At 42.4% G+C, this 14,392-nt stretch overlaps 1 protein-coding gene across 1 annotated transcript; it reads right to left on the bottom strand.

Moving 5' to 3' along the window:
• Positions 1–10,814: 10,814 nt before the first annotated feature.
• Positions 10,815–11,771, bottom strand: LOC146853910 (olfactory receptor 8U1-like). Its single transcript, XM_085650966.1, has one exon. The coding sequence runs from the start codon at positions 11,769–11,771 to the stop codon at positions 10,815–10,817; it is 957 nt and encodes a 318-aa protein (XP_085507092.1).
• Between the last annotated feature and the right edge of the window lie 2,621 nt (positions 11,772–14,392).

The raw sequence follows: 14,392 nt of genomic DNA on the forward strand, positions 1-14,392 counted from the left end.
GTGTTATCTCATAAGTTGTTGGTATTAGTCCCCCATGCTGTCGATGCCCTACTCAATCAAACGAAGACGCAGCATTTGACCAGCGCCCGTTTAACGGGATATGAGTTGACGCTTTTGGCTCCTCATATTACGTTAAAAAGGTGCGTAACGTTAAACCCGGCAACATTGTTGCCATACCCCGAGACCCAGCCTGAGGCGCGGAAAGCGCATGATTGTATTCTCGTGACTGAGGAACAAACAAAGGGTCGTATTGATCTCCAGGATACGCCCTTTCCAGATGTAGATGGAGAACTGTGGGTGGATGGATCATGCCTGAAGCTACCAGATGGTACGACTTCAGCAGCGTATGCGATTACCACATTGCAAACGATAGTGGAGACAGCACGCATACCACAGAAATCAGCTCAAGCAGCGGAACTGATAGCATTAACATGAGCATGTGAGCTCAGTACAGGACTATGTGTGAATGTTTATACAGATAGCCGCTATGCCTTCGGAGTAGCGCATGACTTCGGCCTACTCTGGAAGGAGAGAGGGTTTTTAACGTCACATGGAGTACAGATAATGCATGGAGAGTTAGTTCACAATCTTTTAACCGCATTGACATACCCAAAGAAAATTGCTATCGTTAAGTGTAGCGCCCATAGGAAAGTAGTTGACAAAGTTGGAGAAGGGAATGCGTTGGCAGATCGAGTAGCACGGGAAACTGCGATGCAGCCCGGTACTACTGCCGTGTATGTAGTAAAGTCGCAGGTGGAAAGATGGCATGATGCGAAGGAGGAAGTGCGAGAAATGCAAAGGACCGCTTCTGACAAAGAGCGGGAACAATGGGCTAGTGAGGGAGAATTGGATGATGAGGGTTGCTGGAGAAATAAGCAGATGGATAGATGGAAATTACCTACGGCTTTTGTACAGCCTATGGTTCAGATGGCACATGGGCTAGCACATGTTGGAGCTTCCGCAATTGTGAAATTGCTTACCCAAGTCTGGGAGCATCCAGAGATTGCTAGCACAGCGAAGAGGGTGGTGCAGACCTGTATGATCTGCCTGAGGTATAACCCAGGAAAGGGTACTCGAACTCCAGCAGGAGGATTTGTGACACCTACTGCACCTTTCGAGGTTTTGCAGATGGATTACATCCAGCTTGAGCGCTGTAACAATCTGAAGTATGTTCTAGTAGTGGTCTGCGCTTTCAGCAAATGGGTTGAAGCGTACCCTACGAAAGACAATACTGCAATGACTACTGCGAAGCTGCTGCTGAAAGAGTTCTTCCCTCGATATGGCGTCTGTAGACTTCTGTGGAGTGATAACAGCCCTCATTTTGTAGCGGATGTTATAAAGTATGTCTTGAAGGGCCTAGGCATCACTCAGAAGTTCCACGCCGTGTTTCACCCTCAGTCTGCAGGCCTAGTTGAGAAGTATAATGGTACACTGAAGCTTAAGATCGCTAAAATTCAAGCTTCAACGTCTTTGACTTGGCCAGACGCTCTGCCACTGGCGTTATTGTCAATTAGATCGGTACCACACTCTCGAACTGGCCTTACACCTTATGAAATCGTTTTCGGACGCCCAATGAATATTTGGGGTCCACCAAAACCTAAGGCTGTGTATGATGTACCTTGTGTAATGATGAGCGATTACCTGGCACAGTTAACGGATAACTTGGTTTCTATCCATCAACAGGTCCGAGAGGCGCTCCCTGATCGGTCTACCGGTGAAGGACATGGTCTCCGGCCTGGGGACCACGTGATGGTGAAAGTTTTCGACAGGACGAACAACTTGGAACCGAGATGGGTGGGCCCTGAGCAGGTCCTCCTCGCAACGAGGACGGCTGTGCGAGTCTCCAACCGAAAGAATTGGATCCACTCTCTGCACTGTAGGAAGGTGCCGCCCGGATTGGTGGAACCTGCCGTGCTGACCGATCAACGAGAAATCTTGGCTGCAGAGACAGGCCGTGCTACGGAGCCAAACGCCACTGAGGAGCTCTTTCCGGACCACGCGACTACTGGAGGAAGGCGATATCATCTTCGACCAAGGAAGTGAGTTTTCCAGTACCGGGACATACTGTCAGAACGGCCCTTGGGTTAGTGAAACGGAGAGCCGATGAGGCAAGGGGGGGGGATCAGCCCTGCATTAGTGTAGCGACACCCGTCTTGGCCCGCTGGTGAAGAAATCAACCGCTGCCCAAGGGGAAGAGTTCTGACAGACTTTTAGTTTCAGGAAGATATTGAGTTTTATTTTTACCTTGACATGGAGAAAAAGAAAATCCTTTGTGCATTAGGGTTCATGTTGACAGTAGCCATTGTTGGGATAACCACATGGTTCGTGGAGGATGTAACTCCTGCTCGGAAGATTCTTGTGTTGACAACTCCGGTGCCTGAGGAGCACTACTTTTATACATTACCGTATCAAGAGTTGAAGCATCGACAATCTTACTTGAATAACACTTTCATCCAGATGCTGCATCATACCCACGTTGCTACGAATGCTACGAACTGTTGGATATGTGGGATGATGCCAGCTCATCAGAAGAAAGGAGGAACGCCATTTATACCACTTCCTTTCTCTCATAATGGCTCTTGTAGAGCATGGTATACCTTGCTTTTTGCTACTCGGAAACCAACAGTGGGACGATTGCTCTTCAGACTCAATAAAGAATGCCATCAAGACAAAAATGGGTATCCACAAGCGAATGGGACAATTTGGGAGTGGGAAGAGTACCGACCAGACAATGAATCCATTCCCTACATCTTTACGAACACAAGAGACACTGTGGGAAAGGACAAGTTCGTAATTCAAGTAGCACAAGCTCAAGCGGACCTGTGTGTCCAGAGTGTGGGTTTTATTCCTGTTGGTGTTAGTGATTGTATTACTGTTTTGAATATTGATGGGTTGAACAATAGTACCTTCTTGGCCTCCCATAATACGTATTTTGTGTGTGGAAATAAAGGTTACTACCGTCTGCCGGCTGGGTGGTCTGGGGTATACTATGTATCATTTCTATTACCTCCTGTATTCCTAGCACCCGCATCTTATCATAAGGATCTGAAATTATTGAATAATGTGACTGTAAATAGGTATAAACGTACTTTATCAATTGATGATGTAGATCAGACTGATACCAGTCTGCAACAGTATATTGATTTTAACTTAGGACTGTTTTTCTTTGTTGGAGCTGCCCTGAACAGTAGGAAGATCCGAAGGTTAACAAGAGTGGTAGAAGCTGTGACAAATCAGACTGCTGCTGCACTTGGGAATCTTACGGAGGAATTGCAGATCACTAGAATTGTTGCATTGCAGAATCGTATGGTATTAGACGTTATGCTAGCTGATAGAGGAGGAGCATGTAAAATTATTGGAAGTAGCTGTTGTGTGTTTATCCCTGATCATACGCCATCAGTTTATAATGCCATCAATAAACTGCATAAAATTGCAGCTGAGATCCATACAGAAAACGGCACTTGGTCCTTTTCTGGATGGTTTTGGGCGTTAATTACTGCCTGGGGATGGAAGGTTCTAACTGGTCTCTGCATTATTGTAGCGGTTCTGTTTTCATGCTGTATCTGCATTCAGTGTGGTCCTTTACTCTGCTCATTATGTGTATCATTTTGTATCCCCGATAAGAAAGCTATTGCCAATGTCACTTATCAGAAACATTTAGCTAAGGAAGTAGAAGAAATGATGATAATTGATATATATGATGATTATTCTAACAAGCCGGATGTCTTCAGTAAATGCTGAAAGGGTCGTCTGTTGTAAATTGAAACAACGATGTGATGAAGCATTTACTAAAGACATTAATTCCCCTCTTATAGATCATGATTTCTCTGTTATGTTGACCGAAGTTCGGACTCCATTTTGTATTGTTATGCTTCCACGTGTTCCCCACGAGAAGAGTCCAACCTCTGTGTTAGTTGCTCTTGTAATCTGCCTAGTAACAGTCTATAAATAGCTTCTTTGTCCATCTGGCACATGCCCAGACTTGACCACATCTGTTATCAGTTAGCCTTGCTTGACCATGTTTTCGCGGGCTCAAGGAGTGTGTTAGCTCCGCCCACATATTGATTCAGTATCGAAAATGACCATAAATGGTAATGTTCTTCGGCCTCATGTTGTATCCACCCACTTATGAGCCCCTCTGTTGTGTATAAAAGGGGACCGTGTACGCAAGTTCTTTGTGCTACTCTATGCAATACTGAAGAGTGTTGTGTGGATTGTAGGACCACCCTTAAGGGTTAATAAATGCTGTCTTTGTACTTTGCAGTTTCCGTGCCAACTTCCTTATAGATTCCATTACAGGAGAGCGAACCCTTGTGTCCTGCGGGCCTAGCTGGGGCCTGTATTCATCAGGGGGGCCGCGTGGCCCCCCCCTGGAGCCAATGATGGCCCTGGGGACCGCCACCCCCCAGGGCCGGCTCCTGCAGTGTCCCGGGGTGCCCACCCCCGGGACACTGCTGTTTGCTATGGCAGGGTGGGAGCCTCGCGGCTCTCTGCTCTCTTTCTTCCAAATACCAAAGACGATTGCTTTTCCACACGGGGAGCAGCATGTTAGCTGCTCCCCATGTGGAAAAGCAATGCTGGCTCCCGAAGGACGCGGGGAGCCGGCGGGGCCGTGGGGGGATTGGGGACCCCCCCAAGGCCCCCAACGGAGGCCAGGCCCAGGGGATGGGGTCCCCGGGGCCATAAGTGGCCCGGGAGCGGGGCCACGCGGCCCCCCTCCCCAAAATACAAAAAAATAAAATACAAAAAAATGGCCCAGGGGGATGGGGTTCCCGGGGCCATAGGTGAAACAGGAGGGGGGCTAGTGCAGCCTCCTCCATAAAAAAAATACTTTTTTTAAAAAGGGACATGCCCCAGGGGATGGGGTTCCCGGGGCAAATTACGGCCTGGGGAGGGGGGCCACGCGGCCCCCTTCCCGTTTAAAAAAAATAAAAATCTAATTTGGGGGCAGGCCCTGGGGGATGGGGTCCCCAGGGCCAAAAAAAAAAGAAAAAGAAGGGGGGCTACACAGCCCCCTTCTTAAAAACAAAAAACGGGATCGGGAGGAGGCCACGCCCCCTCCTTTCATCACTCTGCAAACACGCCCCCTGGCGCGTTTGCAGAGGGGGAACGAATTCCCCTTCAATACTGGGATGCCAACTAGCCCACCAGGAACCTCCAGTATGCACCAGGGGGCTGCGTTGCAGAGAGGTGTAATGAGGCCATGCCCCTTTTTACACCTCTCTGCAACGCAGCTCCCTGGCGCTTACTGGAGGTACCTGGTGGGCTAGTTGGTCGCCAGGGGACCTCAGGATTCAAGGGGACTTAATTTCCCAACTTAAAACGCGCCACGGGGCGCGTTTGCACAGTGGGGAAGGTGGGGGCGGGGCCTGAGGTGAGATCTGTGCAAACACCCACTGTGGCACTTTTTAAGTTGGGGAATTAATTCCTCTTCAATCCTGAGGGTCCCTGGGGACCAACTAGCCCACCAGGTACCTCCAGTAAGCGCCACGGAGCTGCGTTGCAGAGTGTTGTAAAAAGGGGTGTGGCCTCTGAACACCTCTCTGCAACACAGCTCCCTGGCACATACTGGAGGTACCTGGTGGGCTAGTTGGCCACCAGGGGACCTCAGGATTCAAGGGGACTTAATCCCTCAACTTAAAACACCCCACGGGTCGCGTTTGCATAGTGGTGAAGGTAGGGAACGGGGCCTGAGGTGAGATCTGTGCAAACAAGCACTGTGGCGCATTTTAAGTTGGGGAATTAATTCCTCTTCAATCCTGAGGGTCCCTGGGGACCAAGTAGCCCACCAGGTACCTCCAGTAAGTGCCACGGAGCTGTTTTGCAGAGTGTTGTAAAAAGGGGCGTGGCCTCTGAATACCTCTCTGCAATGCAGCTCCCTGGCGCATACTGGAGGTACCTGGTGGGCTCGTTGGCCCCCAGGGGACCACAGGATTGAAGAGGAATTAATTCCCCAACTTAAAACGCGCCACAGGGCGTGTTTGCACAGGTCACCTCAGGCCCCTCCCCCTTCCTTCACCATTGTACAAATATTCCTCTAAAATCAGCCGAACTATGAATTCTGATTTACTCACCTGTAATCAGGAGAGATCCCAGTGCTGCATCTTTTAGCCCAGCACTGACCCTGAAAAGTAATTCTAAGCGTACTTACCAGTAACTTATATTTCCTTCCATAGGAATCCATTGTGTGGTTTTCACCAGAAAATTTTCTAAGTGTCCATTTTTGAAACGTACAAATATTCCTCTAAAATCAGCCGAACTACGAATTCCGATTTACTCACCTGTTATTAGGAGAGAACCCAGGGCTGCATCTTTTAGCCCAGCACTGACCCTGAAAAGTAATTCTAAGCGTACTTACCAGTAACTTGTATTTCCTTCCATAGGAATACATTGTGTGGTTTTCATCAGAAAATTTTCTGTGTCCATTTATGAAACGTACAAATATTCGTCTAAAATCAGCCGAACTACGAATTCCGATTTACTCACCTGTAATCAGGAGAGAACCCAGTGCTGCATCTTTTAGCCCAGCACTTACCCTGAAAAGTAATTTTAAGCGTACTTACCAGTAACTTGTATTTCCTTCCATAGGAATCCATTGTGTGGTTTTCACCAGAATATTTTCTAAGTGTCCATTTTTGAAACTTACAATTATTCCTCTAAAATCAGTCGAACTACGAATTCCGATTTACTCACCGGTTATCAGGAGAGAACCCAGGGCTGCATCTTTTAGCCCAGCACTGACCCTGAAAAGTAATTCTAAGCGTACTTACCAGTAACTTGTATTTCCTTCCATAGGAATCCATTGTGTGGTTTTCAGCAGAAAGGTTTCTCAGTGTCTATTTTCACAAACTAAAAATATTCCTAAAAAATCGTCTGTATGACTTAAACACATTCTTTCAACTGTTTACAGGAGTTTGGCCAGTGCTGGATCCAGGATCCACCACTGAGTAAGAAAAAGTAACGATAACACTACTGACCTGCTAAGTGAATTTACTGCCATAGGATAACATTGGTGATTCTATGGGAAAAAGTTTCTAAGTGTCAACTTTTAAAATACAATAATATTCCTTAAAAATTACTACTGTAACCAAAGCGCTTTTACTCAACTGTTTAGAGGAGATGTCCAAGGACTGAATCTAGGGTCCAGTCCTGTGGTTAGAAAAGTAATCCATAAAGTAACTAATTGCATTTAATTAGAAATTCACATTGAGCTCAATGTTGCTTTGTGTTTGAAATTGTGTTGCCCATTGCAACAACTGTAACTATGGTACTTAAAAGTCTGTTGCCTATTTGCCAAGTATTTAAACTAAAGTAATTCATTCTTAGAAAGTATATTTTGTATTGTAATGTATAATGTAATTAAAAAAAATATATCTAAAAATAAATAGTAGTAAATCAGTATCAAAAAAATCAGTATAACAATTAATACATTCCAAATTGTCATTTACAAAACCTTTGAAATTCACTGAAAAAACCATAGGTTTCAGGGGCGTTATAGTTAGGAATTGGCATTTAAAAAACCTCTGAAATTCACTGAAAAAAACCTAGGTTTCAGGGGCGTTATAGTTAGCTGGACATTTCCCTCATACAAAATCCTTGAAATTCCCCTGTTATAGTTAGTTCAGCTAACTATAACTCGTGCCCCCGCAATGCACTGCTGATGACATCACATATTATATCACTCATGACATGGTCAGTGACATCACTGATGACATGACTTATGACATCTGAAATGACATCACTGATGACATCACTGATGACGTCATCCATGTGATAAATTAGTGCACCTTCTCACACCCTTTGATATACTCAATCAAAATTTCAGACGTCCATTCTCAAAGCCATAGATACTCCAGTACCAATAACTACATACCCACTCATTGACTCTTAGATCTACACACACATCCACTCACTCACCTGTACAGTCACTCATACTTACAGTCACTCGGTACAGGACTATCATATGCAGTTATACACCTCCATAGACACTCACACACCACCAATCATCCATAGAGGTACTCTCACACTTAGTCAGTCATGCAAATAATTAATCACACTCCCATTTACTCACCTATGCAGTTATACACACACAAGTTCACTTACTCATAAAAATAGTACCACATTCTTAGGCTCTTATACAATCACTGATACAAGCACACACTCATCCATACAGCCACTCTCACAATCACACACTCTCACATATACCCACTTATATACTCTTACTCACATATATACTGCCTTTCACATATGTAGTTACTCACACATGTACCACTGAGATATACATTCAATCACTAACACACCCATACATACACTCACCCAACCATACAGTCCATCACAGATGCACTCTTAAAACCATGCACACATAGAATCACCCACTCACACATGTATGCACAGAGTCACACACACCCCACCCACACAAACACTCGGGCCCCCAACAGATACTCAGACAACCAATCAATAACCCATAGAGACACTCATGTAGCTATTCACAAAACCATGTAGCTGCTTATACACCCACAGACAGACAGATATAGACATTCACACAGTTTAGTCACTAGTCTGCAGTAAGATACGTTTAATGACTCACTTATAGTCAGTCACGCACCTACTAAATCATCCATTCACACACTTATACACCCACTCATTCTTCCATAGGTTCTTCCCTATATATATATTAAACATATTTAAAATGTATGGAAACACACACTCACTGGATGACGTCATCAGTGATGTCATCAGTGATGTCATTTCAGATGTCATGAGTAATGTCATCAGTGATGTCACTGACCATGTCATGAGTGATGTAATATGTGACGTCATCAGCAGTGCATTGCGGGGGCGCGAGTTATAGTTAGCTGAACTAACTATACCGGGGGAATTTCAAGGGTTTTGTATGAGGGAAATGTCCAGCTAACTATAACGCCCCTGAAACCTATGGATTTTTCAGTGAATATATATATATATATATATATATATATTTATTAATTTTTATATATTTTTAAAAATATTAAACAGATTAAAATATTAATGTATTAATTATTCTAAAGTATATATATATATATATATATATATATATATATATATATATATGTGTGTTTTTAGCTTTTTTTAATTACGTTTATCTGTTATATTTGTTAAAATGTCCATAACAACTAACTTATTTTTGCAAATTAATTTTATTATTTGATATATTTAATATTTAATATTTTATTTTATTTATATAAAAAATGATATTTTGTACAACTATATTTTTTACATTGTATTTATTAGTTTCCATATTATTGTACTTACCATTATTAATATATCGGATGTCAATACTTTTTACTTCAATATTTATAACTCGATATTGTAGTATGAGGATAGTTTAGGTGCCGACATTCTGTCAGTAAACCGTGTTGTGAAGGTAAAGTTTGTCACTGCAATTTATTTATAAAACCCTTGAATTTGTTGAAGAATTGTCTAAATTAGAGTATTTTTGAGAGATCTTGTTAATATAGTGAATTTATTTTTGTTGCGTGCCTAAATACAATGTGATGTTTCCTAAAAAACTGCCAATGTGTTGAAAATATGTTGGTTTGATTAGATCTGACTAAAGAGCATTCCAGATCGGATGTACAGATCATGCAAAGAGGAAAATAGAGAGATCTCTTGATCCCCTAGATCACAGTGATAGAGGGCATATCTGGTTCCATTTAGGACCAATTGAAATGTTGTTTATACCGGCGTATTCTTCCATTATTTCTGGTATTTCATTTTATGCTTGTTAAACAAAATTCAGACATTACAACATTATGCTAGGTCATGCAATTAATATATTATTTGAGTATAAATTCTATTGTGGAAGCATGGAAACAAAGAGAATGAATAGAACATGTGCTGCTGTTCTTTACATCACAAGCAATTTGATGCTATTTATTTTTAGTTATAAATTCGTTCTTATATCCATAATGAATACAAAGGTATTTGCTCTAATGATAACTCTAAACCCAGAGTGGTATTTCTTGTAATTTTCTATAATGTTTTGAGCATTGTGCATAGTCACTCCAAAGGAAATTATGCGAATTTAGCCCAGACCTTGCTCCAAGTAGGAACCTCATTAATCCCCCAAAAACAAAAGGACAAGATGAAGTATAGATTTTATAATATTTATTATATATGTTAACTAAAAGCCCCTTTCTAAACATCTCGGGCAGATTTACAAGCCCCCTGCACCACCAGTATTTCACTTTTTGTGATGTACTGGTGACGCATTTTACTGCTCCATATTTACAAGGACTGTGTGGCTTTTCCTGTCCTTGTAAATATTGCTCCTTTACGTGCAGCACTTTGAGTGAAAGGGGTGTTCCATGGGTGTTGCTGTGGGTGTTCCCACGCAACACCCATAGAACGAGAGACATTTCCAGATTTACGAGGAATCGTAAATCTGGAAATGCCTGTGAACGCTACGCCTCCCCTCGTTTTTTCCTCTTTCAATGCATGCTGCATTGTACAGCACGTATTAAAAGCGGAAATGCTTGTAGTGATTCTTTTTGTGCAAGAAGGTACCCCTTCCTGCACAAAAACAATCTCCCCACGACGCATGCATCCTTGCACCACCGTGCAAGGGTGCCTGCACTGGTGCAGGGCAGCGCAGGGGAAAGCACAGAGATGCAAAATATTGTTGTAAATATGTTGCATCCCTGTGCTTTGAAAGTGACTCAGTGCAGCGTAGCCAAATGGCTGAGAGACTTTCATTGTAAATCTGCCCCACCGAATTTAGTGCAGAGCACCACTCCTGTCTAAAAAAGATTTCTGCCCCTGGAAGGCCAGAAATGTCAGTGTAAGGTGCAACCCATTTTCCACCCACAAGTTCTTCCTCTTGATTTCCTTAGGGCTGTTTTGACATCCTGGTTCCTTAAGCTGTAGATTAGTGGGTTGAGCAATGGAATCAATACCGTATAGAACAAAGATGCCACACTGTCCTGCACTAATAAGGAACTGTGAGTGGGCTTCAGGTACGTAAATAGACAAGTTACATAGAAAAGTGTGACACAGGCAAAGTGTGATGAGCAGGTGGAGGAGGCACGTTGCCGGCCTTCAGAGGAGTGGATCCTCAAAATGGTTGAAATAATGTAACTGTATGAGATCAGGATAAGAACAAAGGATACCACCAAAAGGATGGCAGCTGAAAAAAACACCAGAGCCTCATTGACTGCGGTACTGGAGCATGAGAGCCTTAACAGTGGAAGAACATCACAGAAGAAATGGTTGATCCTATTCGATCCACAGAAGGACAGCCTCAAAGTGACAATGGTATGCATCATAGAATTACAGATGGCAATACAATATGAACAAATGACAAGATTAATAGAACATTTCTTAGTCATTATGACTGGATAAAGCAGTGGATTACAGATGGCTGCGTAGCGATCATAGGCCATAACCACAAGCATCAAAACCTCTAACGCTCCCATGCAGACAAACAAAAAAAGTTGTATCCCACATTCAGGAAATGAAATGACATTTCTCTCTAACAGGAAATTGGCCAGGAGTCTTGGCATAAGAACTGATGAATAGCAATTGTCTACAAATGCCAAATTACTGATAAGGAAGTACATTGAAGTCTGAAGATTCGGAGACATTTTGATCAGAGTCATGATAGAAATATTGCCCACCAGTGTAATAATGTAGATAAGTAGAAATATCACAAAGAGTGGAACCTGCAGCGTTTTGTCACTTCTTAATCCGAGAAGGATAAATTCCTTCACCACAGACTGATTTCCGTCTTCCATTCAGGATCAGACTGGTCCTACTGTAAAAGAAGAAATTGGAGATGAATAGAGAATCCAATGTACATCTACACGTAGAGGAACAACAATAACTACAATTGCAGGACGAGCTTTATGCAACTACTCATATTATATGTTAATTTTCAGTGAACAATGACATATTTTAGCAGCTCCCCCTCAAAATCTTATTAATAAATGCTTTTTAAAAAATAACAAACAGCTAATATCCAGCACCGATAAGCAGTTATAAATAATAGATCTTAGATTGCATTGTAATCCATAATTTATGGAAAACATATTTGAAGATATTTGAAGATTCTCTATACAGTTCACTTTCGGGCACATGCATCATGCTAGGATTTTGTGAGTCCTTAATTGCGAATATTAAGGATTCGCAATTAAGGACTTGCAAAATCCTATGCATGTAGGAATCGCTATAATAATAGCGATTCCTACACATTCCTTATTTGCGACTCGCAAATAGCGAGTCGCAAATAAGGAATAGCTTCCTATTCATCCCTATGGGCCTGTAGGCCCATAGGAATGAATGGGAAATTGCAAGCGCAATTCGCGAGTACCAATTGGTACTCGTAAATTGCTCATGCAACTTCAAGGGTGCAAGGGTGTCAAAAGGACACCCTGTTGCACCCTTGAAATTGTTCTGTGCACAAATGTTACGCACACACGTGTCCCAAGGACATGTGTGTGTGTAAGCTACAACTTTGAAAAATGCACTTTCGTGCATTTTTCAAAGTTTTTGCAAATTACCATGAAGTTTAACTTCATGGTAATTTGCGCAACCCTAGTAGCGAAATCGCTACTTCAAAGTGGTTCTTGCATTGCATTTAAGGAATCGCAAAATGCGATTCCTTAAATGCAATCGCAATTTGAGAACTCGCAATTAATTGCGAATTCTCAAATTGCGAGGGCCTTGACCCTTGATGCATCGCAAAAGCTAATTTTGCGATCGCAAACTGCCGACTTTTGCGAATTGCACCGTTTGCGATCGCAAAAAGCTTTGATGCATGTGCCAGTTTGAACTTTGAAATCGTCTTTAGGAATCAGGAAGGGTAAAAGGGACATTGAGTAATCCAAAATAGAGAAAGTGTTAGAACAAATAAAAGTGTGTCGAGAACCATTATGAGAAAATTATTATAATGTAGTGCAGAGAAAATGTACAGCATATACAATCTTTCATCGTAAGGGGTGAAGAAGTGAGATCAGAGGGAGGAAAGGTTCCACCGCAGATTTATATGAGAGCACTGAAATAGTGTAGTGTACAGACTAGAAAATAATAATACACCAGAGTGCAGGTAGAGTACTTTGAAAAAATATATCTAATGCAAGGTGTTATGTACAGAAGTAGTAGCTTTCGGGCACATGCATCATGCTAGGATTTTGCCAGTCCTTAATTGCGAATATTAAGGATTCGCAATTAAGGACCTGCAAAATCCTATACATGTAGGAATCGCTATATTAATAGCGATTCCTAAACATTCCTTATTTGCGACTCGCAGATAGCAAGTCGCAAATAAGGGCCCATAGGAATGAATGGAAAATTGCAAGCGCAATTTGTGAGTACCAATTGGTACTCGCAAATTGCTCATGCAATTTCAAGGGTGCAAGGGTGTCAAAAGGACACCCTGTTGCACCCCTGAAATTGATCTGTGCACAAATGTTGTGCACACACATGTCCCAAGGACATGTGTGTGTGTAACCTACAACTTTGAAAAATGCAGTTCAACTTCATGGTAATTTGTGCCCCCTAGTAGTGAAATCGCTACTTCAAAGTGGTTCTTGCACATTTTGCGATTCCTTAAATGCTATCACAATTTGAGAACTTGCAGTTAATTGTCAATTCTCAAATTGCGAGGACCCTGACCCTTGATGCATTGCAAAAGCTAATTTTGCGAAAGCAAACAGACAATTTTTGAAAATCGCACCGTTTGCCATCGCAAAAAGCCTTGATGCATGTGCCAGTTTAGTTTGTATGCAAAGTATCGGGGCCTTTGAGTAGCAGCTTATATAATGTTGAGGAAGGGTGAAATGTTGACCTTGGCGTAATTTTAAAAACACTAGTGTAATAAGAGTACTTTGGGTAATGTTACGATTTTCTTGTGAATCAAAATAACTGAAGAATTTGCGATTACACCCATTTTTATAATTTGGAGTAATTTGAGGCAAAAATATCTAAACAAGAGCAAAGGGACAGAGTGTGAGTGGCTACTGGTTGCTTTTGTTCCTGTCTGTTGCACTAACGGTATCCTGTTTATGTTTATGTATGCCATTTTCCACCACATGCTCAGCCAGTGGAATGTTACTGTGATGATGTATTACAGAAAGTTTGGAGTTTTTGAAGGAAAGCCACAGTTGAGAATGGCTCAGCAGCATGCTGGCTGCTCCTGGTGGGGCTAGTTCAGGACCTGTACTGGACTTATCTGCTCCTGGTAAGGGTAGTTCAGGACCTGTACTGGACTTATCTAGCTCATCTACTTATCCTGTAACCAACTACAATAAAACATCCTGAACTACATCATTCTGCGTGGACTCAGTTACTACATTTATTTGGTGACAATCTGGAGACTTACCCTCATTCTACATTCTCAACAAAAGAAGTCAATGTT

Source organism: Triturus cristatus, chromosome 4_1 (genome assembly GCF_964204655.1).
Source record: "Triturus cristatus chromosome 4_1, aTriCri1.1, whole genome shotgun sequence".
NCBI classification, from domain to species: Eukaryota; Metazoa; Chordata; class Amphibia; order Caudata; family Salamandridae; genus Triturus; species Triturus cristatus.

Bases quoted from the DNA above. Each gene is read 5' to 3' on its own strand.
- LOC146853910 (XM_085650966.1), bottom strand. From the start codon at position 11,771: ATGGAAGACGGAAATCAGTCTGTGGTGAAGGAATTTATCCTTCTCGGA.